We start from the raw sequence: 24,243 nt of genomic DNA, 5'->3' as shown, positions 1-24,243 counted from the left end.
AAAAAAGCTTGAGAAACTGTTCTATGGAGATTATAATTTGCGCAAAAACTGTAGTAGCGGAAAAAGATGAATACCTAACTAAAACTTGATTTTCACATTGAAATTTTCTACTGTTTCAAGTGTATTCCAATAGTGAGTTTATGTTTCAAAAACGTTGACAATTCTATCTAATGAGAACAATAAATAGTGTGCCGCGTTTGGTTGCAGCCGGCATTTTACAGGCCACTTTTTTTTAGAAAATTAATTTAGTTTAAAAGCAAACAGATTTTTGTCCAAGTTTCTTATGGAAAAACTATAGTTTCTATTAAAAAACAAAAGTATTCGACTAAAAAATTTACCGTTTCATAGTTACAATAGATTCAAATCACATAAAAAAGGTTCTGATGTCATTGTGGGATATTTTTGGAAATTAAATTGCACTTCCTAGTTAGCTGTCGATTTCTAGCCAAACAAATTTAAAAAAAAACAAGAAACAAAATTAACAAGTTTGAAAATATACTAACGTTTCACAAACTGATTATACAATGTACATCTATATTGTTCAGCACAAGGAGAAGCGATAAAAATGTGAAAATTTCAAGTTTTGAATTAAATTTTCAAGAAAATCCTAATACTGCTTTATATATATATATCAAAAGAAATTCAAATAACATGCGAACTAGTGCATTTCTGCTTTGCCATCATGCTAAAAATTTGACAAAACCAAGTGTTTCAACGAACAAATGTTGATTAAAAAATCAGATGTTTCATACTTTTGTTATATACATAACATTACAGACTAAAAATGTTAGGAATGAGTTCAGTAAAGGTAGGTGAAAAACATGATGTAGAACTAGTTGAAATAGTGATTATACACACACAAAGAAATGCGGTATAACAATGGTCAATCGAGAGATTAGTAGGCAAAATTTAGAGGAAACTGACCTCGATTCGTCAAATCGATATAAGGAAAAAGAAAGAGATAGGTGAGGAATTGATGGCATTTTTCTTAGAGAAATGTTGATTATTAGGGCGGAACAGAATGTTCAATTTAAGAAATGTTTATCGTAAGAAGTGAAACTGCGAACAAGATATTAAAACTGTATAGCAAGAATTTTTTCCGGAACATAGTATGACAGCATTTATCACAAAATCCGTTAATTTTTAATTACTTAGTTGAAACATATATTTTCACGAAATAAGTAAGATACCAACTGATTGTAAAAAGAAAATCTGAAATTATTTTGTGAACACTTTGAAACAACAGAAAATAGGGAAAAAAACAACTTGCAATTTTTAGACCAACGTTCTAGTTTGGAGGATTGTTGTGTTCATGAACATTTTACAAAATAAGATTTTTTCCCAAATATTAAAATTCCACATTTCTACAGCTTATTAAAACTTTAGCTCAAGATTTGAAACAAATTTAATGTTCCGGTCTTTCACCTAATTATCTTTACGAGCAGTGCTAGTTTACTGAATTGATTGAAGTTGATCGAGTTTTATGAAAACATAGAAACAGGCGAAGTACATATTTAAAAAAATAATATTTGTTCAACCTTAAACGGCAAAGCTGCGTAGATAGAAAAACACAATTATTCAACAAAACAATGTATAACATTTGTTTGGCATTTTAAAAACTTGTAGAAACAGTACATGGAAAAATGATGGTGAACTGAAAAATAGAAAACTTTTTGAAATTTACGTTATTACTGTTTCAGAGATTAATTTTAAAGGACTACATAGTTGTTAAGAAAAAAACTAAAAAAAACCACAAAACTTCCATACACAGCTGTTGATTGAAAAAGTTAATTGCTGCCTGCTGTTTCTGCGTTCTTCTACGTCTCTCCATCAACCACTATTTCAACTTCTAGTTATATGAACTAACCACAGACGGTACATTTTCTTTGTGAATAATCATAATGGATACAGGTTTAGAACAAAGTTCGAATTAGCATTCCTTAATTAACAGTGTTTGATGAAAAGAAATTGCTGTTTCAAGTACTTGATTTATAATTTTATTAACCGTGAATTTTCAGTGTCATATTCGTATTTAACAGTAAATTTGTGATTTGAAATTTTATGTTTCAACAAAAAAACTTGTTGTTTCATACAACTGCTTTATAGAAATTCTTTTTTAATTTTAGTATTGTTTGGACTAAATTTAAAATTTTTGGATTCTTTACATTTTCGCATTAACTTTACTGTTGAGATGCATAGATTAGTGAAAATTTAATAATTTTCCGATTAACAAAACATTCTTGAAACAGTAATTCAAAAAAAGTTAATCAGATCGTTGCCCAAACTTGAAATGATTAAAACTGTAACCAAAAAATAAAAAGTTAGAAAAAAACAATATGAAGCAGAAAAATTTCTAAAAATACTGTTTCAGATACATGATTTTGTTAGGGGTTTTCTAAATTAAAGTAGTAACTTCCGCATTTGTGAAACTTTTTAAAAATTACCGGAATTAAAGAAGCCAAATTTCAAATGTTTTCAAATATAAAACTTTTTTTTTCGCATTTTTGCTTTGAACGTTGATACCCTAAAAATGTCAAATTGATCATATGTATTATATGCAAATAAATAAGAAAAATGTATTCCTTTAGGTATTTAACAGAGAATTCTGAAACAGTAATTCAACAATTAGGAAAAAATGAATCAACTGATTTGTATGAACTTTTAAAAAATTTAAAAAAGGAGTTACGAGCTAAAAACAAATGATTCTTCAAAAACAAATTATGTAACAAAAAAACTCGGGCTAATAATGTTTCAGATTTTCGATTTTAATAGTGTTTTGAACATTCGTCTTCAACATTTGACCATAAATAAATAAAAAATTTGTGAAAAACAGCCTCTTAAAATTCAACTTTTCAATATCTTCACAAACTGTTTTTAACAGAGAAAAAATAACAGAGATTTACTGAGATAGTATTGAATTTTAAAAAAAAGCAGTTCCGAATATGGACTAAGCCTGTCCAAGTTCAAACATAAACGAACGATTGTTTGAAAAGTGAGATAAAAAGTGGGTCACGCCGCATCACATCGAATTAACTATACAAATCTCTCACATTTTTTTCGAATTGGTGTGAACAGGAACTTCAATTTTAGTTTTCTAACTATAAATGAGCAGAAAATTTAATGGAGAGGGGAGTTTTAAACTTTGTTTCAAATCGTTTCGAAACAGTAGTTTTTTTTAATGCATTTGGAAACATTTTTGATGAAAGGAAAAACCGCAAAAAAAAAGAAACCGGTTGGTTTTATCACGAGATTCGAAAAGGTGAAAAGTCACAGGCGAAAAAAGGACAAAACGCTGATTGGAAGTAGAAAAAAAATGTGAGAAATTTTTGATAGTAAGAATAACAAAAAAGCGGTTATTAAACAAAAAGATGAAACAGTGGAAAATTTTGAAATTTTTTTTCTTGTGAAAAATTCCATCCTTGCCGAATTTTGTGGAAGCAAACTATAACAAGTGGGTATATTTGCCATGCCATCTTATTATATTGTTTTGAAATCGAATTGAAATTGCGGTGAAAAAAGTTTATGAAAGAAATTGTTTTAAAAACTAAACTCAAAAAATCCACTGTTTCAGAGATGTTATTAAATGCAACAAGTTAAATATATTTAGTTTCTTCGAGGCAAAGCAAGATATTATCCAATAACTCTCATTGTCAGGTGTTGTATGAGCTTTGCGCAAACCAAATTTTTTCGATTTTTTTTTCAAAAAAGTAACACTCGACAGCCTATCAGGAACATTTACCACTCCCCTCACTTTTGTTCAGATTGGTCGGCGGTTTTAGAACTTAAAATTGAACTTTTCACATAATTATTAATCAACAAAAAATTTAACGAATAAATTCTGATAGCCCACTGTTTCAAGGTATTAATATAATTCACAAATTTTAAATATTTTACTCTGTGTTCGGTGGACTTTCAAAACTTGTATTTTTAATTAAATATCTCACGAATATAGTAGGAAACTCTAGAAATTGTCCCAAAAGCGTTATTTGAAAAAAAAGATGGGTAATTTTTGAATAAATTTTTAAATCCACTGTTTCAAGGTTTTATTAACTTTTCCACGAATTCAGTCATATTTAATCACATACAAGGCGCGGCTTATGGTAACACACATTTTTTCGATTTTTTTTTCCGAAAAAGTAACACTCGACTGCCGAAAAGACCTATCAGGAACATTTTCCCCTCCCCTCGCTTTTGTTACGATTGGTCGGCGGTTTTAGGATTCAAAATTGAACTTTTCACATACTGAACTAAATTCGTGAGATGATTATTCAAAAAAAATTATTTTCGTGAATAAATTCTGATAATCCACCGTTTCAAGATATCGATTTAATACACAAATTTTAAATATTGCACTCTTTCGCAGATTGTTTCTGAGATATTTCAGATTACCAGTGGACTTACAAAACTTGTATTCTTAATTATATATCTCAAGAATATATTTGAAGATTTTTGACTGAATAGGCCACAAGAGCTGTGAAAAAAAATTTCAAAATCTATTTAAGAAATCTACCGTTTCACATATTCCATTCTTTTCACAGTTTTTTTTAGTTTAGCCCTTCTTTCGCAGATTATTTTTGGATACCTATTGTAATTCTGTGACATATTCCTAGCGACGGTATTTTTGGATTTGAAATAAATGAATAAACATACAGTTGACAACGTCTCTCATTTTTTTTAGTGATTTTTGGATTCAAAACTTAATCAGTGACAAAACAAATATATAAAAAGTGATACAAAATTCACAAATGTCATTTAATCCAGTTTCAAAAATTTCTATTGGTTTTTCTCTTTTTTTTGTTTTCATTAATTTATTCCACAAAATTGGTTCGTATATGTTGTGTTCAAAATCAAATATGCCAGAAGATCATTAAACAAACAAGTTGAGTTATAAGTTTTGAAAATCTACCGTTTCAAGTTGTTTTTAAATTAAACTTTCACATTTTGTCATTCGTTATAAATTGTGAAAAATTGTGAAATATAAAATAAAATAAATTAAATAAAATTATAAATTGTGAAACTTGAGACTAATAACAATCGAATTTCCGGAAAATGGAAACTGTGAGACTTACCACGAGAAATAAATAAAATTTCACGAAGAAAACAACAGCTATAATAAAAAGCGAACGTGATCTTCTTGATCTCACGTATCTGAAACTGTCGAAATGTTTTTTGTGTGATGAAATATCTCCGAATTCTAAGAGTACAAGGTGTTGGCCACCCCCCAATCAAACCGGTTGAACCCCTGTGAAAACTTGCAAAATGTGGCGAAAATGGCATCAAATAACCAAAACGAAAGATAAGATTCTTGAAGGTGACAAACTAAAAGTGCAAAATTTAATGTATGATGAAAATATCATTTGTTTCATAAGGGATTCGAAACAGTAAATTTTTTGATTTTTTTTTGAAAAAAAATCAAAGTTTAAAAATGAATTTACGTGTTTCATCTTCTGTTTATAAATATTGTTAAAATCACAAATTTTTAAAATAAAACATTTAGTAAACGTTCAAAACCTCAAAAACTACTTCGAGAAAAGCGAGTTGTGTTAATTTACTTTTTTAAATTTACTGTTTCACCACAAAGATAAATATGATTTTTAGTTATTCAACACTGATAATTAAGGTGGATGTGTACAAAAAAATTTGGGAGTCAAAACGCAGAGTTCTTAACTGATTTCGCATTGTGCTGATGTCACATTTTTTGGGCAAAAAAATCCCGCATTTTTTTGTAGATCAAACCGTGATGGGACAGTATAACACCACGGGTTCTAAAAGTAAAAAAAAATCGTCATGAAGTTAGTTACGATTTCTTTCTTTTTTTGCCACACAAAAGCCAAAAAGCGCGTTTATTTTTGAATGGCCTAGTTAAGACATTTTCGCGTTTTACGGTTAATTTTAAGGTTTTTTTTAATGTTGTATTTTTTTACATTTTATTTAGAAATTAAGGAGTTGGATTGATTGAAAATGTGATTGGATAAAAATAATCTCTTGATTATTAATTAAGACTTCGAAACATTGAAAAAGTTTTAATTTTTCAGACATTTTTCCGCAAAAAATTGAATTTTAGATAAAACTTCAAAGATTCAAACACATTTATTTGGGATAAACATTTTTCTTCATGACAAAATGTCTGAAAATTGACAAAAATATTTCAAATTTACCCGGAAAACTCAAGAAAAATCATGGTTAGGACTTGAGTGGGAAATCAAAAGTAATTTAGTCAGTTTGTTGTAAAATATGAAAATTTCATGAAAAGGAAGCGAATTGAATAAAGTTCAAATAATAAAACTAAAAATAAAACCTTGAAACATTGAAAAACATTCCACACTTGGGCTTCATCTAGGCAATTATTTCATTTAGAAATTGAGTTGAACAATTTTTTAAAAATTTTAAAAATTCAAAAATGCTTCCAAAATAATAAAGTGAAAAGTAGGTCATCATGTTCCGAGATACAATCGGGATATGCATGAAAGTACAGTCCCCGTCGTCGCCTGATTCTGATATTCTGTATGCATTCCATCTGCGGTCTCTCCAAATCACACACACTCTCTCACCTCCGCAATTCAACGAATTCTCGTCATAATGTCTATTTCTCTGCGTCACGGTACAATGAACTCTATACGTCTCCAGGTAGAGATGTCCTTGAGACTGTCTCTCTCTCTGTGTTGTCACTTCTACTACTATGTACACCCCCGAGATTTTTATAATGAATTGATTGAAAATGTTCAAGTGGAAGAGGATTTGAGAGGATTTATTTGGGATTGCGGACTTTGTTTTAATAGTTGTATGGTATAAAGTGGGGAATCGGAGAAATCGTTGACAAAATTGTTTAAAAATATATATATATAAAACTTCAACTGTTTCAACTAGTTGTTTTAAATTCAGAATGTTTGGTATTCGGAATGCATTTTTTGCTCCAAAAAACTATAAAATTTACAAATTTTTATTCCGAGGCTTGAAAAACTATCTTTTCAACAAAAATATCTGATTAGCATGTAAACCTTTTCGAGAAAGTAAACATCCAAAAGTTAGAATTTAGCTATGTCTTACTAGCAGAGGTCTCGCCACGTCGACAGCATGGTACTGTAACTAGTGCCAACTTTTGTGCCTTTTTTTCGCTTTCAAATAAAATCAAATTTTGATGCAACAATTTTCTGCGTAGTGAAACCCATGCTTGTGAAAAATGGCAAAATGTTCATCTTTATACGCATAGCCAATAGTTTTTATTAGATTTTTTTTTGAACATTTTTTTTACTGTTTCAATAGTTGCATTCAATACCTGTTTTTCAATCTTAATTTATTATTGACTATGAGATCTGAACAATTTTCCTCCCAACGGACACTTTGATTGTCGTTTTAATTTAATAACTCTTCGGAACAGTTAACTTAATTTTTTTTAATTTGAAATTATTTTATTGTACTTCAATAATTTTCACAACTCCCAGAAACATTTCAACTGAACAAATTGAATTACAATAAAAGTGGTACTTATTTATAGACAAAAAATGAGAAGTTGTATCCCGTTGTACATGAAAAAGACTAGAAAAATCCATCAATCAATACAATTATCTTGTGCTTCTTTTCTTGGTTTTCTTGTGAAACTGGATAACCGAACCATTGGTGTGATACTTCTTCGTTTCGATCGATTAATTTGATCTAATCGATTAAATCTTGAAGTGCTCTCCGACGGACTAATTGGCTCATTTTGGGATTGTTGGCCTATTTGGTCAGTAGGCGGAGTTTGTGTAAAGGAGAGGAGACGGGATTCTCGCTGTAAATTTTTTAATTTTTGACAATTTCAACTTCAGAAAACTGTTTTACTTTGCATACAAACTATTATTCGTAATAATTATAAACACTTAACGTTAATAATTAAAGTTTGTGATCAAAGGGATCGTTAACGTTATTAAAAAAAATATTGTTTCATCAAATTTTTATGATGATGCGTCAAAATCAGCATTATAATTATTTTGATGTCCTTCTTTAAAAACATTCGAGAATTTTAAATTTGTTAATAAAATTTGAATACATCTTCCGCCTTCCTCAAAAATTAATGTTACTACTTTAATGTTAAAAATTTTTATAATTATCGTTATTTTCAACATTTTAAAGGAAAATATTTGAATTAAACTAGACTAATTGTTGATTCGTTTTGAAATATAGTCGATGAAGTGGGCTTTTAACGGATAAGAAAATTAAATTGAAACAGTGAAACAGTGAAACAGAAAAAAAACGATAAATCAGTTGTGGTTAAATTATAATCGGTCAAAAATATTTGGTGAATGGAAAATAGACAGAAAAAAATTTCACTGTTTGTAAATTAACATAAAAGGTCTAACTTTTTCTAGATTCTGTTCGACATAGATGGCTTGTATGTTTAAAATAACCAGTGTTTCCTCAATTAAAGTAAGCTTTTCCGTTTTTTTTTTTGGATTTTCATTTTTGTTTCGCACAAAAACACGATAAATCAAAAACATCATACCTTAAAAGCCTCTCTTCTAAAATGTTCCTGCTTCGCAGTCTCAATACGAACCCAATGTGGAACATCTGGCACCAATATGTCAATTATCATTTTCGACGCCAGGATCACATGCTCCAAGACCACAATAATAAGGATTTGTCCACCCCATGAAAGATCTGGCCATATTCGTTGAACTAAACCAGATTGCCCGATTAAAGCACAATTCACAATGACACCGAGGATTCCGAGAATCTGAAAATTGGAAAAAAAAACTAGTTATTTAATTGTTTTAAAAATAAAGCATACGGCAACGTTGTATGCATTGTATTGCATTGCAATACAGCGATAATATGGTGCAGTTGAAACCGATCATATTTCATTAAAAAAAATACTATGACACACACATATGGTTTGAACCTCAGAAGTCTTGAATTTTCAAACGATTTTTCAGATTCTCCATGACAAATTGTTTCAGTACTTTAGGACAACATTCCGTTGGTTTTTTGTTTCTAGAAGAGCACCTGAAACACTTCCAGGTCTCAAACAAATTTTTGATTAAAAAAATAAAAATAAAAACTGTTTCTGGAGTAAGACAAAAGTTTTCCAAAACTGTGTGAAATCAATACCAGTTGTTTCTCTGGGGAAGAATTTTTCATGCGGTACAATTCTAGTCCTTCTTAACTTTGAAAAGATTTCTGAAAATTTCATGAAATTTTTCATGAATCCAACAAGAATTGTACACCCTGAATGGTTTTATTAACGAGTTTTTCAGTTTTTCAATAATTTCAGAACTATTGAAAAGAAAATGTTGAATAATGAAAAATGAAAATAACTATTTCGCTTAGCTTATAAAACTTTGCGAGAGTCATTCAAAGTGATTTTCGCGAATTGGTTTCTAAATTCCTACCCTATAAGTTTCAAATTTGGAACAAAAGAACTTAAAATAAAAGAGGGTCATAATGACTGACAAAAACTGAAAAAAAATTCCAGGTCTGAAATGTTAAAATTTTTTTTTTCCTTTTGATCAATTTTGAATTTTTATTTTTATTCTTTCATGTTATAAAATTTTTTTTTGTATTCGGACATTTGCAGTTCATTTTCAATCATTTAAAAATCTCTAAACTTTATCCTGACAACCTTCAATTTTTAAAAGTAAAGTCGCAATGTAAAATAATTTAAAATGATTTGGAATTTTTTTCCAGAAATCAATTGAGCAACTGTGTGAGTGTCGATAAGAAGCTTACAGTAGTTCTTGCAGAACTTGAAATTGAAAAAATAATTTAACTGTTTCTGGAACAACACAAAAGTTTTTCAAAAATGTGAGAAATCAATTAATTTAATTTTTGATTCTCTTGATTCTGGGTAAGAACGTTTCATGCGGCACATGAAAAGTTATTTTATTCTGATAATTTCAAGTAATAGCCAAGTATGTACCTCTAAACGGTACTTTTCACCAGTACTTTATTTTTCAACAGTAAAAAAACGAAAAAAAAAACACAGTTTCACACTGCTCATGAAACAAGTTAATAAAAATGCTGATATTTCCTGTTTTTTTGTACACACAATCTTCCGTAATGTTTTTTGGGTGTGGAGAAAATTAATTTAGATTTTAAAATGGAAAGGTTAATAACCGGTAAAGGTTTTAAAGACTGTGAAAAAATTATTTCATTTTTCTGAGTTTTTTCAACGGAGAAACGACTGAAACTGTTGTAAATTTGAAATCGAATTTCATAACTTTTTTTTACATTGCTTACGGCCCACTTTCTATTATGTACAGATTTCAAACGTTATCCATGCAACAGTCAGTTTATAGAAATAAACTCGTACAGTAAAATAGTATAATTTGATTACAAAAACACTTGAAAATTGTTTTTCAGAAAAAAAAACTAAATTCTGTTTCAAATAGTCTATAAGTTTTTGCTTTGTTTTGAATAATTATTTTAATGCAAATGGTTGTTGTATGACTGACAAATTATTGTATAAAATAAGTATATGTTGAACAGAATTCAAATGATTGATTATGCTATATGAAAAAAAAAGACAATTTCAAACAAAAATTAAAACTCATCACAAATTTACTGTGATTGCAGAAGTTATAATGCGGAAATACTTAATTTTTAAAGTAAAAAAAAAATCTACAGTTTCACCTTGTTTGTATAAACTTTCAAAAACAAAGTCGCTAGTAATCTTACATTATTGACAGTTAGTTTAATGCTCACCTCCATAGCCTTCTGCCATGCTCCAATATCCTTAACCCTCCTTCCAAATGGCCGTTGTACAGTATTACAAAGCTTAAATGCATCAACTCGAATTTCAATCAAATTATTGATTAAAGCACAAACAGCTGCTAATGGAAAAGCTGGAGAGAATAGAAGAACATATCCAAATTGTATAAACATTTCCAAAAAATCATCCAAAGGTCTTGCATACACACTCATAACACTTTCCAATTCAGCTTGAGTTAGTTCTGGATTTGAATCCGTACATGGTTTGAATTCTGGAAGAGGTAGGCGCTCTGTTTTCAATGAAAAATCCTCTCGAAATATTGAAGAAAGTGTTCTTAATTGTTTAAAATCTCCAGTTGCCAGAGTTCCATCACTATTTGGTTTTCTCTGACGTACTTCTGTTTCAGGTGTAGTGGGAGATCCCAGCGTGAAAAACGATGTTGTAGGAGTTCTTGGGCTCTTTTCCTCTTCTTCCTGCTCTACAGAATTTTGTCTTTTATTTCTCACATTTTCAACGTGTCTTCTCAATGTTCCATCACTCATGCTACGTGTCATTTTATACGTTAAACTGCTCAATTTCAGCTTTTCTATCATAAACGGCACAACTGTTTCCATAATATTTTGGGTGACTTGACGGGTGATGAGAAGTGTGGCGAGTGTCTAAAAATTATGTAAAATGGGAATTTGAAGATTTTAAAATATTTAATCGCGTGTCAGGCAATTTTAAAAATGTGCAGGGAAACTTGAATTTTTTCCGAAAAAAATTGTTTCAAGTTCAACTTTTAACACACTGATGCAAATTTGATTGATATGTTTTTTATAAAAACCTTTTTACAGTTTTTCAACATTTATAAAAAAAACTATGAAAGCCTATTTTTTACTTATTAAAAAAATACAAAAAATTTTCAATTAATGCTGTTGAAAACTGTTCAACTTTTTTTCGATTGTAACTTTTGAGAACAACTATAAAAACCTAAACTTGGATGTTTTAAGATTACATTAAATCATTAATTTAAATTCTGATTCTTTCTGAAAATTAGGAAAAATATTTTTATCATTTTTTATTAGGCATTGCAGGTATCTTAAACAAAATTTGACAAAAAAAAACGATTTTTCTTCAAAAAATACTGTGAAAGTCGCTTTTGAACAAAAGGACTGGGCTGAGATTTTGGGCTATGAAATCACACAACGGATATTACAATAAAACATTCTAAATTTACAATCAAAAATTAAAGTCTACAACAAGTTTTGCTCATTTGAACGAGTCCCATTGATAGAAAAAAAACAATAATTTCAGTCCAATTTTTTCAACCACGGAAGCTAAAATCGACAATGTATTTTAAAAAATATGTGAAACTGTAATTTTTTGGTTTTCAAAATATTTTTTTTGTATTGATATTTGGATGCACACTCAAAATAAATAAACTGCGTGGCGTTAACGCAGAAAACTCAATATTTTCGTGAAATTTACTTTTCGTAAGTTGCTATGTTTTCTCCATGGGCTGCACTGCAATATGCTTTTATTTTTCCTCATCAATTTTTTTAAAACCGAAAAAAAACGAAATTTTTTTTCAAAAATATTTTGCTGTTTCACTGTCACTAGGAAAAATAAACTTATCTAAAAATTTAATAACATATCCATAATCCATATACATAATCCAATAATTCAATACCCACAGAAAACCTTTTCCATTACCTCCTGTAATCGTTTCATATCCCTCAATACAAATGCAATATAGAAAAGTGAGCCAAATGCGGTGACAAATTGGAAAAGCACAATTTTAGTGATCAGAAAATCTTCATATTCATCATCTGTTCTGTAGTTTTCTGAAGTTAAATGTTTAAAGTTTTTAATTACTTTCCCAACTCTCACCTAAATCATTCAAAATCAATGCTAATCGTCTATAGATTTTATCACTGATAACAATCATCAGTGCATAAAATATCATTGGAAAATAGCAGAGCCAGGACAGCATCCATGAATCACCGAAATAACTGAAATTTGAATAATTTTATTTTATTTTTAGAATAGAAAAACTTACAAATCCGCTAAATCTTGAACCGTAAAAATTGCAAGCATAGCAGCGAACATTCCAACAACGCAGAGAAATGTGATAGGGTAGGTTATCACTGAAAAAATTTTTTTTTCGATGTGATTTTTGAGATTGTATTTACTTTGGCGTTAATACAAAATTCGCGAAAACAGCACAAGTCCAATTAAATTTGCAAAAACACATCACTTTTATCAATATCTTGAAACATTTTTCGGCAAAAACTTAAAAAATAGAATGCTTTTGAAATTTGTTAACACGACGAGGAGGGATATATTAATAAACAAAAGGAAGAACAATGTATACTTAATACTTGAAACAGTAATTTTTTTGTGAAAGTTTTTTTTGTGATTGACTCTTTCTATTCGGTCGACTGGAAAATGGTAAAATGGAACAAACACAATAATTTCTATTAATATTTTTGGTTTGGAAGTATTGATAATTAAGTTTGCGATTCTTAAATCTTGAAGGAAAGTGTGGACATTGATTATTTGAAGTTTTAATTTTAAACAATTATTATTAACTTCAAAACAAAGTTGAGCCGGTTTCTACTATACTTAAAATTTTTAGAGATTTGTTTTGGAACTCGTGAGTTGTCGGCTGCTTTACAGTATATTTCTCAATATGTACCTGTTTTGAATATGTACCTGTTTTGCTTTCGCTTATCAGTAAAATTGAAAAATTAGGAAACAATTGAAAAAATGGGGAAAAAATAGTCATGTTTCAACTAGGTCAGAAGAGCAGAGTAAAATTATATTTTCTAGTAAGCGACAAACCTTTAGTGAAACAACGTGGGTCCCCTGCAAGATTAAACCCGCAAAGTGACGGCTGCTCTAGTCTGTGGGTTTTTAGAAGCAATTCGAAGTATTTTAAGAAAATCAGAATTTCGATAGTAATCAAGTCTACCTGTTTTCACAATTTCAAAACATTTTCACTAACCATATCTCATCACAGTGTGCTTCCAAGCTGGATAAAATGGTTCCAACCTCCCAGAAACCGGATTCGGAGCCAAATAATCTCCTTGAAATGCTGGTCGAGGGTCTTGTAGATAGGAATCTTGAGTTGCATCATATGTACCCCATTTAAATGCCAATTCAGCTTGAACTCTTTTCCACCATTCAAGATATATTGTCGACCAGATACAATTGAAAAATGCAAATAGCACGAAGCAAATGTCAGAGATTAGCTGAAAAATTGGATTTCGGAATTTCTTCTTTATTAAAAAAAAAGGATTTCAAGGTTTCATATTTCAAAATTTTCAGTTGGAAAAATCTATTTCAAATTTTGAATAAAGAATAACTCTTTTTTTTTGTTTTTTTAATATTCATTTTTTAGGTAAATGTCAAACTTTTTGAAAAAAATTGTTGAGCATTCAATTTTCTATCTATTTCCGGGTTGAGTAATTGCCACAAAATCTAAAAGAAACTAGTGAATTAATAAATATTTTGAACAATTTATGAGAAAGCTGGAACAGTTTTTTGTAATTTTTTTTCTGTAAAAAACTTGGAAAACGATAAACGTTATAATGTGACGCGAATGTTGAATATTTAAAACGAAAATTGTGAAGAATTGTTTTCAGACGGTGAGACTAAACACCATGTGACACTATCAATTTGATAAAATAAGATACTAAATATTTATGGAAAATCAGAAAATGTTTCTGTCAATTTTTTAAATTTTCTTAGCATTTTTTCGCATTTTGTTCAGTTTGAAATAAGCTTTCTTTCGAATACCCATTTTCAAAACTAGAATTGTGAAATTTAAAACTTTTGATTTAATTGTTCTATTTTCTGTACAAATTATGAATATTGACTTTTGCTCAACATGCGGAATTTATGGAAAAGCTGAAATAGTCAAAACTTTCTTTTGTTAGGATATTAAATTTTCTACAAACTTTTTGAGATTTGTCAAATAGCAGAAGCATTGTCGAATGTTTGTAATAAGAATTGGAACTTTTTGAAATTACAATATAAAATTTCTTTTAAGTACTGAATTGAAGAAATCCAACAAGATCAAATTGCAATTTTATTGCAATTTATTTATGGAAAACCAAAAAAGGCTTTTTTTTTAATTTTGGAAAAAAATTATTAAAATTTTTACTGATAATTTTCAGGTGTTGCTTGCTTATAGCAGTAAAGTATAACAGCTTAAAAAATTGTTTGAAAATAAATAAAGAAAAAATACTGTTTCAGTCGTTTGTCAAAGTTGTGTCTACTTATTATTATTGTTATTGACCCGCAATGATTTCTCCAATTTTGCAAAAGTTCTAATGTACTCAAAATAGTGCTCTACACTGAAATTCCAAAGAGAAAAAGAATTGAAAATGGAAAAAACTATTTCTATTTGAATTTCCCCAAAGTTAAAACTTCAAGACCACTCTGCCGCAAGCCCCTCTATTTTTTTCCAAAAATCAACAAAAAATTTACAGTTTCATGTGTAATTCAAAATTTTGACTACAAATTCTTTCAGCCGTTTTCTTTTAGTTTTTTATTCTACTTACCTGATACAAATCCTGTTTGTCCCCAGGACTATTTTTGTACTTGAAGCCACCCAAAAACCACATGAGAATGCCCAAAAGTGATGGAAACCAGAGCGCCGTTGTCATATGTCCCAACCAGGCAAAGTACATTGCTATCTCCGTTCCAAAATAGTCTTTTACCTGAAACATTTTGTAGTTTGGAACAACAATTGTTCGAAGTGTAAAACTTATATTAAGCTGTTGAAATTGTAGATGTAAAAATAAAAGAAATTTTACTGTTTCAAGAACAGTTTAACAATTTTTGGATCTAGTTTTTGTGGTTTATTTGATGAAAACTTTGCATTTTTATAACTGTGAAGAAATGGATATAAAATGAACAAATGTTTCTAATTTAGCAGCGTTTTGGAAAATTAGTGTGTTTCATTGGTGAGTTTCTACCAGAAATTAGGAATTTCTATCAGTAAAATACACTAAATTTTTGTATTTCAGGAACATAGATTAGCGAAGATGTAACACACTTCAAAATGCTCGCTGGAAATTATATAAAAAACGAGAACTACTGGCTACGCCAAGCAACATCAATTTGATTTGCAACAAAAAATACTGTTCCATAGTTACTTTAATTTTCACATAGATTTTTAAAAAACATTTTATTCTATAAAATTTATGGTTTTCAAGCTGTTGAAATTGTAGATTTAAAAATAAAATAAAATTTACTGTTTCCGGAATAACTTAAAGCTTTTGTAGTAACACGAGTTACATTATATTTTGAGCTCTATTTGACGGAAAATGACGTTAACTGTAAAATAAAACTTTTTTTCAGTTTTGCGGTGTTCTCAAAAAAGCGTGTTCTATTATTGATTTTCTATTAGGAAAAACACCCAACATTGTTGAACTTCAAGAATCTAAAAAACTTCCGATTTTTTTTTCAACAAACTACTGTTTCACAGTCCCTTTAAGTTTAAAGAGGTTTCAAGTAAATTACTATAAAAACATTTGTTCACTTGTTAAACTCACCTGATCAATCGGTTGCTCATCAATCGAAAAAACCCATTTTTGTTGTAAATGTTTCAAAAACTCGGTATTATGCAGTGCCGATACATTCTGCACGACATTCATCGAAATTAGCCGTGGAACAATTGCAGTTCCCTCCGTAAATGTAATAGTTCTTCTTGGAAGTTTAAGTGATAATCCTCCTTTTCCAGCTCTCATCATATCCATCATTTGTTTTACAATTATTGTCCGTTCCATAGGCGATAAAAATGTATTTTTTCCTTCAACTCCAGAAAAGAATTGCGCTTCTTCAAATGAAAAATCTCGCATTCCGCCGCCAAACTTTGATTTTATGGCTTTCTTGATGTGACATAACTCGGCGCCTTTTAGTAGTCTAAAATACTGAATTTGAGTTTTTTTAAACTTGCCTACCTATGAGGTCGCCTACTTTTGCTTGCCTTGTCTTACACGCAGGGTTAAAGACATCAAACCCATAATTCACAAGAAAATTAAACTCCTGATTCAGCTTCGTTTAAAGTTCAAAGTCTAATCTTACGTCTCAATAACTTTTGGAACTCAACAATATAATTAACATTGAAGCTTTCTGATGTTTCATATTATAATTATTTCAAAATCAACACACATCTTACTGATTTTCATACTCTTTTCCTTTAGTTCCGAAAAATGACAAAGATCTAGAATTTTTCACATTTTTGTGGTACTTAAAATCTGATAAAAGTAAAACTGATATAATTTTCGTTATTTTTCAAAGCTTGTTGAAACTGCATAAACTTCGAACGAAAACGTAACTACTGTTTCAGTTGTAAAATTTCAGTACTTTAATTTCTCGAATTTTCACTCTCAGCCTAATAGTAGTTTTTTAAACAAATGGCTTAAAGGCATAAATCCCACATTCCATAAAAAAAAATGATTCCTGTTTCAGCTTCTTAACTTTTTTACAAAAACATCTGCTGGAACTGTTAGAAATCTGTAAAAAGCACAAAAATTGAGTAATTTCTAATGTTCACTAAATGAGTTTTCATTTTATTTAAAAAAAAAAAGAGTTTTCACTTTGTTTTCCTTTTCGATTACAGATTTGAATTGGATTTGATTCACCTTTTGTCCACATCGTGTCACTTTATACAAAATATTAATTACTGTTTCACTTTCAAAATTTTACTAATTCAATTTCTTGAATTTTCACGATCCATTTTACTTGTATACTTAAAGAAGTGACTAGACATATGAAAATTTATACAAAAAATCTTATAATTCTTTTAAATAACCTTTTCACAAAAAAACGCGTTTCAGTAATGGAGCAATTAGTTTTATTATACAATTTTCGTTCGAAGTTAATATTTGTTTCAGTTTTTACGTTTTCAACCATAATTCTTTAATTTTACTCTTAATAAAATAAAACTATGTCAGTTAAAAAACTGGATACTGTTTCACATCATTAATATTATTTTTAATTTACCACTCTTTTTACTAATTTTCCACGAGCGGTACACACAAAGCTCACAGAAGATTTAATTTACTGAATTTTATCCGCTTTGAATAAATATCTTTCACTTAATGTAAAAGTTTTAGATTTACCATTAGTTTGAAAAACGTGTTGAAATCGTGAACTTTGTAATTTTAAAAATTCACTGTTTCAGTCAGGGTTGAAATAAATATTTTTGATAAATAATTAATAGTTTTTACATTTGACAGTTTCATAAAACCGTCCTAAAATACAAATTTTAAATTGTCCATTAATTAGTGCGTAGCAATGAAATTTTCTACGACGTCAACAAATGAGCCTTGCGCTTCAAATATATTAAATTTTCTTTTTGTTTAAAGCCTATGTGACATGAAAATGTTTCGTTAAAGCAAAAAACCCCCAATTTAAAGTTAATGGAAAAAATTCAGTTCGCTTTCAAAAAAACCTACGTTTTATAGTCGGCCGTCAAATAAATAGCATAACAACTATTCAATCGATGGTATCGTACTTCAATCCGTAGATTTGGTTCGTGTTCTCTCATTTGTTGTACCAACCACATTACGGACGTCTTGTTTTCCACGTCATCATTCGAAAATTGCATTGTGATGAGAAGATCACAGTGGGTTGATGTGGATGCATACCTAGAAAGATGGTGTGAGGGAATTTTATGAGAGGTAGGCACGCTTTCAGGTATGCAAACCGCCTGTTTTTTAACGGTAAGTTCGATGTTTGAATAGTTTATAATATTCATTTGCTTTTTTCAGAAAAAAAATATTTAATTTCACAACTACAAGGTCCCAAAAATTCTACCAATTAGCGCTGTGTGAGGTGCTTGATTATGTTTATAGTTGGACCACTCTCTTTTTTCGGAAAGAAAAAACTGTTCAAACACACAGACAGAAATTAGTTCCATCAATTTTGTATTACTACTTGAAAACATGGTGAAACAGTATCAAATAACTGACAATTTTTTTTGTACTTGCAAGCATCTTTATAAAGAATTTTGAAGGTTCAAAAGAAAAACAGTAAAAATTTTTTTTTTGTGTTTCGAAAACCGAATATTGTCAGCTGCCAAAAGACGTCTCACCTCCATAAATCCGAACTCAGTGCAAACCGCTGTCCCTCGACTATTCCATCTTGAATAATTGCTCCAAATTTGTTGTGAAGTGTTGCCATGACACCTGCAGTTTCAACATGTTCACATATAATTCAAAAAATAATGAGATTTAGTTAATTTTTGAAATCTAGTAAAAGGAAAAATAAGTATAAGAATGAAAAAGGAAGAGAACAATCGAGTTTCTACAAAAAACCCATCAAACTGAGCGTTTTATTTCTTGGAATTCCCATATTTAATCGACCAGAGATCAGTTAAAAGCGGCAAAGTGTGGCATATGAATCATGGCAAAATTTAAATATTCAAAAAAAATACAGTTTCAAGAACCTCATGTTTTTTGATAAAACTTTTTTCATTAATTTTTCCTTTATTTCTATTTCTAATTTCGAAGCAGCTTTTAAATGCAAAAAAAAAATCAACGATCAGATTTCTCTAGAAAATATTTTCTGTTTCAATGAACTCATTTAATTTCAGAAACTGGAAGAGGACATTGCCTTTTTGTATGAAATTTTCTGACTATCGAATATAATATTTTCAGGACAATTTGCTTTACAATAGTAAACGTTTTTCCCCCGCCTTTAAAAATTTGAAATATTCTCACTTTCAAAATACTGTTTCCAAATTTCAAAAATATACTGTTTCTTACTGTTGGTTTAAGTTGTTGTGTTTTGAATAAAAATGATCATCAATGTTTTCGACGCAAAGTTCCGAAATAGTATTTATAAATTCAAAGAAATCTTTCAGAAAAAAAGTTCAACCCACTAAATTTCTTATCTTTAAAAAATGGTGGGGAAAAAATCACGGTTTCATGGTTTCCATTTTTAGAAGTTTTGTTTAAATAAGTCAATATATGAATTGTTTTAGGAGAATTCAATTAAATGAAAATTTATAAGCTTTCCTAATTATACAATTTTTAAATCAATAATCTTGAATTCGTTTTTTTCCCTCAACTTGTTTCCCAAATTCAAATGTTTTAATTATTTTTAGAAGATTTTCGAAAAGAAAAAACTAAAAAAATTTACCGTTTCAACAAGCCAATAAAAGCTAGCAGTTGGAGAAACTACAATTCCATTAGCATTTATATGCAACTATATAAGCATTTTTAAACCCTTTTAAATAAGAATGGCACTATTTCAATTTTTGGTGAATTTTCATTTGTTACTGCACAGGTAAGATGTATTATAGAAAAAATACGATCGCACAAAAATAAACAACGACGCAACGACACTCCGCTATTTTTAAGCCCCGCCCACGATTTCATTTGCACTGAAATGTGGCGGCCGCAGTGCAAATTAAATCGTGGGCGGGGCTTAAAAATAGCGGAGTGTCGTTGCGTCGTTGTTTATTTTTGTGCGATCATATTTTTTCTATAATATAGGTATAAATTGCAAAAATTTCGAAACTTGGACAATACCATTTCTCAAAAAACTCCTCTGTTTTAAAAGTTTTACATAAACAAATTAACAACGACAATCCAATTAGTCCAAGTTTAGTTATTTTAAACATTTTCATGGTTTTTTTTTCGTTCTCATTTTTGTGCCGTTTCTTATTGTCTGTTTGAGAGTTTTTTCAAAACTATAGTGCTTTGAGGAGTGACACAAATAACTTTAAATTAAAAGTTATTTATGTTAATGAATATAGAAAATTGGAGACTAAAATTATTTTTAGAACTAACGTGCATAATTTATCAAAAATTGTAAAAAAATATTTTCTGTTTCAGTATTTGATTAAGAATTTTTCTGAAAAATTGTAATTAATTGAGTAGTATTTTTCAAAACTCCGAAAAAAAACCAACTATCAAGAAAAAATTCCAAATGGCTCAATTTCTGAGAACAAAAATCAATAACTGCGTCTCACATGCCCATATTTGGGAGCCGGCTGGCATGTAAAGTGTTGACTTTTATTATTCATACCACAACATTTTTCTTCTGTTTTATGTTTTGCACTTTTTCTTTCTTTTGCTAAACATGTTTCTGAACAAGAGAGAAATGTCGAAATTTTTAAAGAACGACATTTGAAACAGTGAATTTTTTTTTCGTAAAAAATCCGACACAAACACTAGAAATCATAGACCGAGATATAAAAACGTAGAAAGTGAAACAGTAGTCTGTTTACCAAATATTGGCAGTATTTGGCAGTAGAGAGGGGAAAATATTGTCCTCCCGAAACGAGAAGAGGCATGCAACAATTAAGAGCATCAGAAAATTGAAAACGGGGGCAGTGAAATAGAAGAGACGCAGATGGGAAAATCTTCGTCTTCTGGACGTCATCTGCCTTCTTTGTAAGGAGACTAGGAGGCAGATGTTTTGAAATTTGAGGTGTTTGGGCAGATATCGAGCAGAACAGTGTCATAGAAGTCATACACTTTTACAGTCAAGTGCGCATTTTTCTTTTCAGACCGATAACTGTAGGTACGCCTAAGGTGGGTAGGAAGGTAGGCCAGATATCTCAAAAATAAGCCTGGAACTGCTTGGCAAGCAGAACAGGTATGCCGAAATTTTTAAAACGGAATAAATGGAATGCTCAATTTTTTATGAAGCTGTGGTCACAACTTTCACAAAATAATGTTTCAGCAAGTCCATAAATTGCTTCATAGTCTTGAAAATTTAGTAACTAGGGACAGGGCAGTTTTCAAATATAATTGTTGATTTTTTCAAACAAAAACTAAAAAAATGACCAAAAAACAAAAATCGAGTTTCTCCAAAAAATATTTGCACTTTTTTTCTCCCATCTAAAAATTACATATTTTTGCATATATGTTTTTTTGGCCCAAAAAAATCTATAAAAACGACATTCGTGCGTAGTAGGCAGCGTCTTTTTCAGGCAGACTACATACCTGCCTACTGCCAATTTTCTGCCTTTTTTTGGTTTCCAGTGTTAAAACGCTATTGGTTTAAGATTGTACGTTTCCTAAATAACTTTCTAAGAAACCCGGAGACTCATTTCTTACCGGTTTTTTCAGATCAGTATATACTTTCCAATATTTTGTAGGGTTGTTTTTTTTTAAAACTTTTTCGATTTTGTATTAATTTCTGTAGGTTTTTTTTCTTCTTTACAGCGTTTACATAAAACATTCAATTTAAATTTGATTTTTGGTGAAGCACAAGCTGAATTCAAAAGATTAGAAAATGTAATATGCTAGAAAATCATTTCTTTTTTTCGTACAGCTTATTAATTTAAATTCACGAACACTGTAATAAGAACTGCATGTATGTTATTTGGATTATTTAATGTGGATTATCTTAATCAATAGCTGAGTAAGATGAACATTTTGTTGTAAAATATATAATGTTGCTGAAACATTCAATTTTTTTATTATTTTATTAGTTTAATTTAAGAGAAAATCATTAAGGCGATATGTAGCCTGCCCTGTTTTTGAAGTATTTTTTGGAGTTGCAAGATTGGTGCACGGTTTTCAGTACTGAAATTGACCAGATCTTCAAGTATTCAAAATTTTGAAAAAACTTGTTTCGATAAAGCTTTAAACTCACGCTTTCAGTTTTAAATTTAATCTAGGAAACGTGATATCTTCTACTATGTATGAGTGAAAAAGTATGTATACAATCTAGTTTCACGTCAGCTAAAATAGCACTTTCTGAAACAGAATCTTAGGCACTCTAATTCTTATTTTTAAATTCGAAGTACAAGAAAAAGGTTTCTGCTTTGGAATTATTTGAAAAACACTATATTTATTTTGATATTATATTACCAAAAAATTAATTCCAATTTATGAATACTGTTTTAAAAACTTTATAAAACAGATGTTTTTGTCTTGGATAATGTTTACATTTTTTTAGAAACCAAACGCAATAATAGATCAGGGGCTAAGTAATTGCTCAAAATATGCCTCGTCTTCAAGTTCAGTTCTGCAGATTGTTTCAAGTGATAGACGGTCGTTAAAAAAAATTAAATTTTGGAAAAAATTACTGTTTCAGATAATTCACTTATTTTGATAAAATTTTGATCATTCAGTTGTCGTGGGGCTCACCAATTTTATTTTAATATTTTTATTCATTGAAACAAATTACTGGGGTTTTTTTTCTGAGTCAATGATAAAGATTTGATTAAATTCAATTTTTTTGAACGCTGTAATAAAACCTGAATAAAAAAGACTATTCAAATTAGGTTATTTTTTATAATTTTAAAACGTTCGCGATGAATTTGCTATTAAGCAAATGTTATTCATTTCCTTAGAATTTTTAAATTAGTATATTATTAATTATTTAAGTACGGCCCCGCCCTTTTTTCAAGCGTGCCGCACGCTTTTTAAAAAATGAGTTTGGTCAGTGAAAGAGCAGAAAATGACAAAAATTGTATTCAGATTCCCAAAATATATTTTAAAATTTGAAATAGTGGCGATATTAAATATTTGGGTTGGGAAATTATTCTCAAACTGAAAAAAATAGATTTCCCACATTTTCAGCAATTTCACTTTAGAGAATTTCAAATTTTTCATTCGTAAATGCTCAGTTTCTGTTATTTTTCGCTGGTTTTATTATCGAAAAAATACGAGCGCACAAATTTATCATAATTTATTTTCGATCTACCTTGTTGACTAGGCTCCTCCTCTTCCTTCGACAAAACAACCACAACAGAATAACAACGGCAACAAGATTGGGGGCGGAGTCAGGTTCAACAGGTAGATCAAAAATAAATTATGAGAAATTTGTGCGATCGTATTTTTCCGATAATAAAATGCGCGTTTCGAAATCGTGGTGCAAGCTCGCTCTAAAGCCAAACGCTCCACCCCAAGACGGGTGGGTCTCGTTAGGTATTTTGGCGGCAAAATCGTAAATTCAAACATTTTCAATTATTTTTGGCCAATTTCACCCGTTTTCAAGCAATTTCTTAGTGCTTTGTTATATATTCCTTTCTAAAACAATTTTCAAGTTGAAATAATATCTTTTGAAAAATAATAAATTTATTTCGTAAATTTCGTCATGAAAATCATTAAAAACAACTGAAAAACAACAAAAATAAAGAAAAGACGTTCGAATTTACGGTTTTATCGCCAAAAACCTAACGAGACCCAACGATTTGGGGTGGAGCGTTTTTAATTGACCGTGGAGCGCAATTGCACCTCGATTTCAAAAAGATAATTTCCCTAAGTGATATAAAAACTAAAAATCGTAATAATAAAGAAATTTTTTTTTTTAAATCACTGTTTCAGAGAATTCACAAATTTTAATAATATTTCTAACCTTCAATGCACCAGTTAAAAGTAGATCCCAAATTAATATTAATTCCCACCAACCTGTGTGCTCATCCTGCTCCACCACCGGCTCTTCGGGCTCATTCCAATACAATTGGCACGGTGCCAAGAAATTTCGATTCTGTGCCACGTCATCATCAAAGCAGACATCGAATACAGGTGCAGCACCGCCGGAAAATGAAATTGATCTCTGCCGGTGAAGCATTTTCTGGTTTTTGAAAGATTTTT

General features: G+C 29.7%; 1 protein-coding gene and 108 non-coding genes across 110 annotated transcripts; 67 read left to right on the top strand and 42 right to left on the bottom strand.

The window, feature by feature from the left end:
• Positions 1 to 20: 20 nt before the first annotated feature.
• 21ur-1554 lies at positions 21 to 41 on the top strand. Its single transcript, NR_060405.1, has one exon.
• Positions 42 to 155: 114 nt separating this feature from the next.
• On the top strand, positions 156 to 176 carry 21ur-186. Its single transcript, NR_060404.1, has one exon.
• A 208-nt stretch (positions 177 to 384) lies between these two features.
• 21ur-4332 lies at positions 385 to 405 on the top strand. Its single transcript, NR_060403.1, has one exon.
• Positions 406 to 788: 383 nt separating this feature from the next.
• 21ur-538 lies at positions 789 to 809 on the top strand. Its single transcript, NR_060402.1, has one exon.
• A 186-nt stretch (positions 810 to 995) lies between these two features.
• 21ur-10122 lies at positions 996 to 1,016 on the bottom strand. The gene has a single exon (NR_060401.1).
• An 80-nt stretch (positions 1,017 to 1,096) lies between these two features.
• On the bottom strand, positions 1,097 to 1,117 carry 21ur-945. The gene has a single exon (NR_060400.1).
• A 55-nt stretch (positions 1,118 to 1,172) lies between these two features.
• Positions 1,173 to 1,193, bottom strand: 21ur-10934. The gene has a single exon (NR_060399.1).
• 21ur-2885 lies at positions 1,177 to 1,197 on the bottom strand. The gene has a single exon (NR_060398.1).
• Positions 1,198 to 1,434: 237 nt separating this feature from the next.
• On the bottom strand, positions 1,435 to 1,455 carry 21ur-234. Its single transcript, NR_060397.1, has one exon.
• Positions 1,456 to 1,565: 110 nt separating this feature from the next.
• Positions 1,566 to 1,586, bottom strand: 21ur-6558. The gene has a single exon (NR_060396.1).
• Positions 1,587 to 2,018: 432 nt separating this feature from the next.
• Positions 2,019 to 2,039, top strand: 21ur-7549. Its single transcript, NR_060395.1, has one exon.
• A 90-nt stretch (positions 2,040 to 2,129) lies between these two features.
• On the top strand, positions 2,130 to 2,150 carry 21ur-8368. Its single transcript, NR_060394.1, has one exon.
• A 32-nt stretch (positions 2,151 to 2,182) lies between these two features.
• On the bottom strand, positions 2,183 to 2,203 carry 21ur-2111. Its single transcript, NR_060393.1, has one exon.
• Positions 2,204 to 2,279: 76 nt separating this feature from the next.
• 21ur-11326 lies at positions 2,280 to 2,300 on the bottom strand. The gene has a single exon (NR_060392.1).
• A 106-nt stretch (positions 2,301 to 2,406) lies between these two features.
• Positions 2,407 to 2,427, top strand: 21ur-15326. The gene has a single exon (NR_060391.1).
• Positions 2,410 to 2,430, top strand: 21ur-5080. The gene has a single exon (NR_060390.1).
• Positions 2,431 to 3,099: 669 nt separating this feature from the next.
• 21ur-2762 lies at positions 3,100 to 3,120 on the bottom strand. Its single transcript, NR_060389.1, has one exon.
• Positions 3,121 to 3,311: 191 nt separating this feature from the next.
• On the bottom strand, positions 3,312 to 3,332 carry 21ur-2510. Its single transcript, NR_060388.1, has one exon.
• A 275-nt stretch (positions 3,333 to 3,607) lies between these two features.
• 21ur-5671 lies at positions 3,608 to 3,628 on the top strand. Its single transcript, NR_060387.1, has one exon.
• 21ur-14307 lies at positions 3,609 to 3,629 on the top strand. The gene has a single exon (NR_060386.1).
• Positions 3,630 to 3,894: 265 nt separating this feature from the next.
• Positions 3,895 to 3,915, top strand: 21ur-5226. The gene has a single exon (NR_060385.1).
• Positions 3,916 to 4,077: 162 nt separating this feature from the next.
• On the top strand, positions 4,078 to 4,098 carry 21ur-2061. The gene has a single exon (NR_060384.1).
• A 255-nt stretch (positions 4,099 to 4,353) lies between these two features.
• On the top strand, positions 4,354 to 4,374 carry 21ur-3214. The gene has a single exon (NR_060383.1).
• Positions 4,375 to 4,948: 574 nt separating this feature from the next.
• On the top strand, positions 4,949 to 4,969 carry 21ur-15002. The gene has a single exon (NR_060382.1).
• Positions 4,953 to 4,973, top strand: 21ur-1100. The gene has a single exon (NR_060381.1).
• Positions 4,974 to 5,091: 118 nt separating this feature from the next.
• On the bottom strand, positions 5,092 to 5,112 carry 21ur-3865. The gene has a single exon (NR_060380.1).
• A 204-nt stretch (positions 5,113 to 5,316) lies between these two features.
• Positions 5,317 to 5,337, bottom strand: 21ur-11266. Its single transcript, NR_060379.1, has one exon.
• Positions 5,338 to 5,612: 275 nt separating this feature from the next.
• On the top strand, positions 5,613 to 5,633 carry 21ur-3351. The gene has a single exon (NR_060378.1).
• Positions 5,634 to 5,946: 313 nt separating this feature from the next.
• 21ur-6659 lies at positions 5,947 to 5,967 on the bottom strand. Its single transcript, NR_060377.1, has one exon.
• A 220-nt stretch (positions 5,968 to 6,187) lies between these two features.
• Positions 6,188 to 6,208, bottom strand: 21ur-10208. Its single transcript, NR_060376.1, has one exon.
• A 32-nt stretch (positions 6,209 to 6,240) lies between these two features.
• On the bottom strand, positions 6,241 to 6,261 carry 21ur-8003. Its single transcript, NR_060375.1, has one exon.
• A 639-nt stretch (positions 6,262 to 6,900) lies between these two features.
• On the top strand, positions 6,901 to 6,921 carry 21ur-5825. The gene has a single exon (NR_060374.1).
• A 377-nt stretch (positions 6,922 to 7,298) lies between these two features.
• Positions 7,299 to 7,319, top strand: 21ur-1694. The gene has a single exon (NR_060373.1).
• On the bottom strand, positions 7,312 to 7,332 carry 21ur-2773. Its single transcript, NR_060372.1, has one exon.
• On the top strand, positions 7,322 to 7,342 carry 21ur-9987. The gene has a single exon (NR_060371.1).
• Positions 7,343 to 7,383: 41 nt separating this feature from the next.
• Positions 7,384 to 24,231, bottom strand: anoh-2 (Anoctamin; the record flags this gene model as incomplete). 2 transcript variants are annotated; one of them, NM_001383246.2, is made up of 12 exons in its annotated part: positions 7,384 to 7,768; positions 8,480 to 8,710; positions 10,678 to 11,343; positions 12,380 to 12,510; positions 12,557 to 12,678; positions 12,726 to 12,813; positions 13,674 to 13,920; positions 15,235 to 15,393; positions 16,231 to 16,600; positions 18,139 to 18,330; positions 18,777 to 18,870; positions 24,058 to 24,231. In NM_001383246.2, 11 exons carry the CDS (start codon positions 18,863 to 18,865, stop codon positions 7,550 to 7,552), a joined length of 2,514 nt encoding a protein of 837 aa, NP_001370147.1. The 2 variants fall into 2 exon arrangements, with proteins under 2 accessions (NP_001370147.1, NP_001255820.1); NM_001268891.3 differs by having other exon boundaries at positions 7,550 to 7,768; positions 24,058 to 24,220.
• 21ur-3722 lies at positions 7,616 to 7,636 on the top strand. Its single transcript, NR_060370.1, has one exon.
• Positions 7,963 to 7,983, top strand: 21ur-11471. The gene has a single exon (NR_060369.1).
• On the top strand, positions 7,964 to 7,984 carry 21ur-13450. The gene has a single exon (NR_060368.1).
• 21ur-7635 lies at positions 8,148 to 8,168 on the bottom strand. Its single transcript, NR_060367.1, has one exon.
• 21ur-4605 lies at positions 8,353 to 8,373 on the top strand. The gene has a single exon (NR_060366.1).
• On the bottom strand, positions 8,760 to 8,780 carry 21ur-2436. Its single transcript, NR_060365.1, has one exon.
• 21ur-4764 lies at positions 9,082 to 9,102 on the top strand. Its single transcript, NR_060364.1, has one exon.
• On the top strand, positions 9,337 to 9,357 carry 21ur-5821. Its single transcript, NR_060363.1, has one exon.
• On the top strand, positions 9,338 to 9,358 carry 21ur-8813. The gene has a single exon (NR_060362.1).
• 21ur-5308 lies at positions 9,366 to 9,386 on the bottom strand. The gene has a single exon (NR_060361.1).
• Positions 9,790 to 9,810, top strand: 21ur-8992. The gene has a single exon (NR_060360.1).
• On the bottom strand, positions 9,912 to 9,932 carry 21ur-12172. The gene has a single exon (NR_060359.1).
• On the top strand, positions 10,001 to 10,021 carry 21ur-3674. Its single transcript, NR_060358.1, has one exon.
• 21ur-9961 lies at positions 10,228 to 10,248 on the bottom strand. Its single transcript, NR_060357.1, has one exon.
• On the top strand, positions 10,395 to 10,415 carry 21ur-15163. Its single transcript, NR_060356.1, has one exon.
• Positions 10,397 to 10,417, top strand: 21ur-10220. Its single transcript, NR_060355.1, has one exon.
• On the top strand, positions 10,398 to 10,418 carry 21ur-5264. The gene has a single exon (NR_060354.1).
• On the top strand, positions 10,642 to 10,662 carry 21ur-4523. Its single transcript, NR_060353.1, has one exon.
• Positions 10,645 to 10,665, top strand: 21ur-2049. The gene has a single exon (NR_060352.1).
• Positions 11,493 to 11,513, top strand: 21ur-5545. Its single transcript, NR_060351.1, has one exon.
• On the top strand, positions 12,314 to 12,334 carry 21ur-10480. Its single transcript, NR_060350.1, has one exon.
• 21ur-4219 lies at positions 12,879 to 12,899 on the bottom strand. Its single transcript, NR_060349.1, has one exon.
• 21ur-554 lies at positions 12,880 to 12,900 on the bottom strand. The gene has a single exon (NR_060348.1).
• Positions 12,990 to 13,010, bottom strand: 21ur-6714. The gene has a single exon (NR_060347.1).
• Positions 13,499 to 13,519, top strand: 21ur-4216. The gene has a single exon (NR_060346.1).
• On the bottom strand, positions 14,139 to 14,159 carry 21ur-12733. The gene has a single exon (NR_060345.1).
• Positions 14,142 to 14,162, bottom strand: 21ur-819. Its single transcript, NR_060344.1, has one exon.
• On the bottom strand, positions 14,322 to 14,342 carry 21ur-5358. Its single transcript, NR_060343.1, has one exon.
• On the bottom strand, positions 14,325 to 14,345 carry 21ur-14865. The gene has a single exon (NR_060342.1).
• 21ur-3659 lies at positions 14,326 to 14,346 on the bottom strand. Its single transcript, NR_060341.1, has one exon.
• On the bottom strand, positions 14,519 to 14,539 carry 21ur-9666. The gene has a single exon (NR_060340.1).
• Positions 14,522 to 14,542, bottom strand: 21ur-2654. Its single transcript, NR_060339.1, has one exon.
• On the bottom strand, positions 14,726 to 14,746 carry 21ur-6009. The gene has a single exon (NR_060338.1).
• On the top strand, positions 14,963 to 14,983 carry 21ur-7601. Its single transcript, NR_060337.1, has one exon.
• Positions 14,965 to 14,985, top strand: 21ur-14268. The gene has a single exon (NR_060336.1).
• On the top strand, positions 14,966 to 14,986 carry 21ur-7703. The gene has a single exon (NR_060335.1).
• Positions 15,337 to 15,357, bottom strand: 21ur-12713. The gene has a single exon (NR_060334.1).
• 21ur-2001 lies at positions 15,395 to 15,415 on the bottom strand. Its single transcript, NR_060333.1, has one exon.
• Positions 15,534 to 15,554, top strand: 21ur-11935. The gene has a single exon (NR_060332.1).
• 21ur-8205 lies at positions 15,535 to 15,555 on the top strand. Its single transcript, NR_060331.1, has one exon.
• On the top strand, positions 15,863 to 15,883 carry 21ur-14072. The gene has a single exon (NR_060330.1).
• 21ur-13522 lies at positions 15,976 to 15,996 on the top strand. The gene has a single exon (NR_060329.1).
• Positions 16,083 to 16,103, top strand: 21ur-9341. Its single transcript, NR_060328.1, has one exon.
• 21ur-4468 lies at positions 16,199 to 16,219 on the top strand. Its single transcript, NR_060327.1, has one exon.
• On the top strand, positions 16,770 to 16,790 carry 21ur-2105. Its single transcript, NR_060326.1, has one exon.
• 21ur-8606 lies at positions 16,924 to 16,944 on the bottom strand. The gene has a single exon (NR_060325.1).
• 21ur-8880 lies at positions 17,066 to 17,086 on the top strand. Its single transcript, NR_060324.1, has one exon.
• 21ur-9345 lies at positions 17,188 to 17,208 on the top strand. The gene has a single exon (NR_060323.1).
• Positions 17,696 to 17,716, top strand: 21ur-6909. The gene has a single exon (NR_060322.1).
• 21ur-9550 lies at positions 17,699 to 17,719 on the top strand. The gene has a single exon (NR_060321.1).
• 21ur-10766 lies at positions 17,901 to 17,921 on the top strand. The gene has a single exon (NR_060320.1).
• On the top strand, positions 17,962 to 17,982 carry 21ur-435. The gene has a single exon (NR_060319.1).
• 21ur-14529 lies at positions 17,965 to 17,985 on the top strand. Its single transcript, NR_060318.1, has one exon.
• 21ur-12935 lies at positions 18,571 to 18,591 on the bottom strand. The gene has a single exon (NR_060317.1).
• On the bottom strand, positions 18,572 to 18,592 carry 21ur-4866. The gene has a single exon (NR_060316.1).
• Positions 18,920 to 18,940, top strand: 21ur-8449. Its single transcript, NR_060315.1, has one exon.
• On the top strand, positions 19,163 to 19,183 carry 21ur-13789. The gene has a single exon (NR_060314.1).
• Positions 19,295 to 19,315, top strand: 21ur-9856. Its single transcript, NR_060313.1, has one exon.
• On the top strand, positions 19,483 to 19,503 carry 21ur-979. Its single transcript, NR_060312.1, has one exon.
• 21ur-5436 lies at positions 19,486 to 19,506 on the top strand. Its single transcript, NR_060311.1, has one exon.
• 21ur-6442 lies at positions 19,651 to 19,671 on the top strand. Its single transcript, NR_060310.1, has one exon.
• Positions 19,870 to 19,890, top strand: 21ur-868. Its single transcript, NR_060309.1, has one exon.
• Positions 20,388 to 20,408, top strand: 21ur-1253. The gene has a single exon (NR_060308.1).
• On the top strand, positions 20,561 to 20,581 carry 21ur-8350. Its single transcript, NR_060307.1, has one exon.
• Positions 20,760 to 20,780, bottom strand: 21ur-723. The gene has a single exon (NR_060306.1).
• 21ur-13120 lies at positions 20,841 to 20,861 on the bottom strand. Its single transcript, NR_060305.1, has one exon.
• Positions 21,414 to 21,434, top strand: 21ur-5608. The gene has a single exon (NR_060304.1).
• 21ur-13643 lies at positions 22,001 to 22,021 on the top strand. Its single transcript, NR_060303.1, has one exon.
• 21ur-4321 lies at positions 22,040 to 22,060 on the bottom strand. The gene has a single exon (NR_060302.1).
• 21ur-722 lies at positions 22,315 to 22,335 on the top strand. The gene has a single exon (NR_060301.1).
• On the bottom strand, positions 22,499 to 22,519 carry 21ur-11291. Its single transcript, NR_060300.1, has one exon.
• On the top strand, positions 22,776 to 22,796 carry 21ur-6426. Its single transcript, NR_060299.1, has one exon.
• 21ur-5343 lies at positions 24,011 to 24,031 on the top strand. The gene has a single exon (NR_060298.1).
• Positions 24,232 to 24,243: the final 12 nt, after the last annotated feature.

The sequence above is a fragment of the Caenorhabditis elegans genome, chromosome IV (genome assembly GCF_000002985.6).
Source record: "Caenorhabditis elegans chromosome IV".
NCBI lineage: Eukaryota > Metazoa > Nematoda > Chromadorea > Rhabditida > Rhabditidae > Caenorhabditis > Caenorhabditis elegans.
Note: the sequence above shows the minus strand (reverse complement) of the source record. Positions and strands in the feature narration are given on the sequence as shown.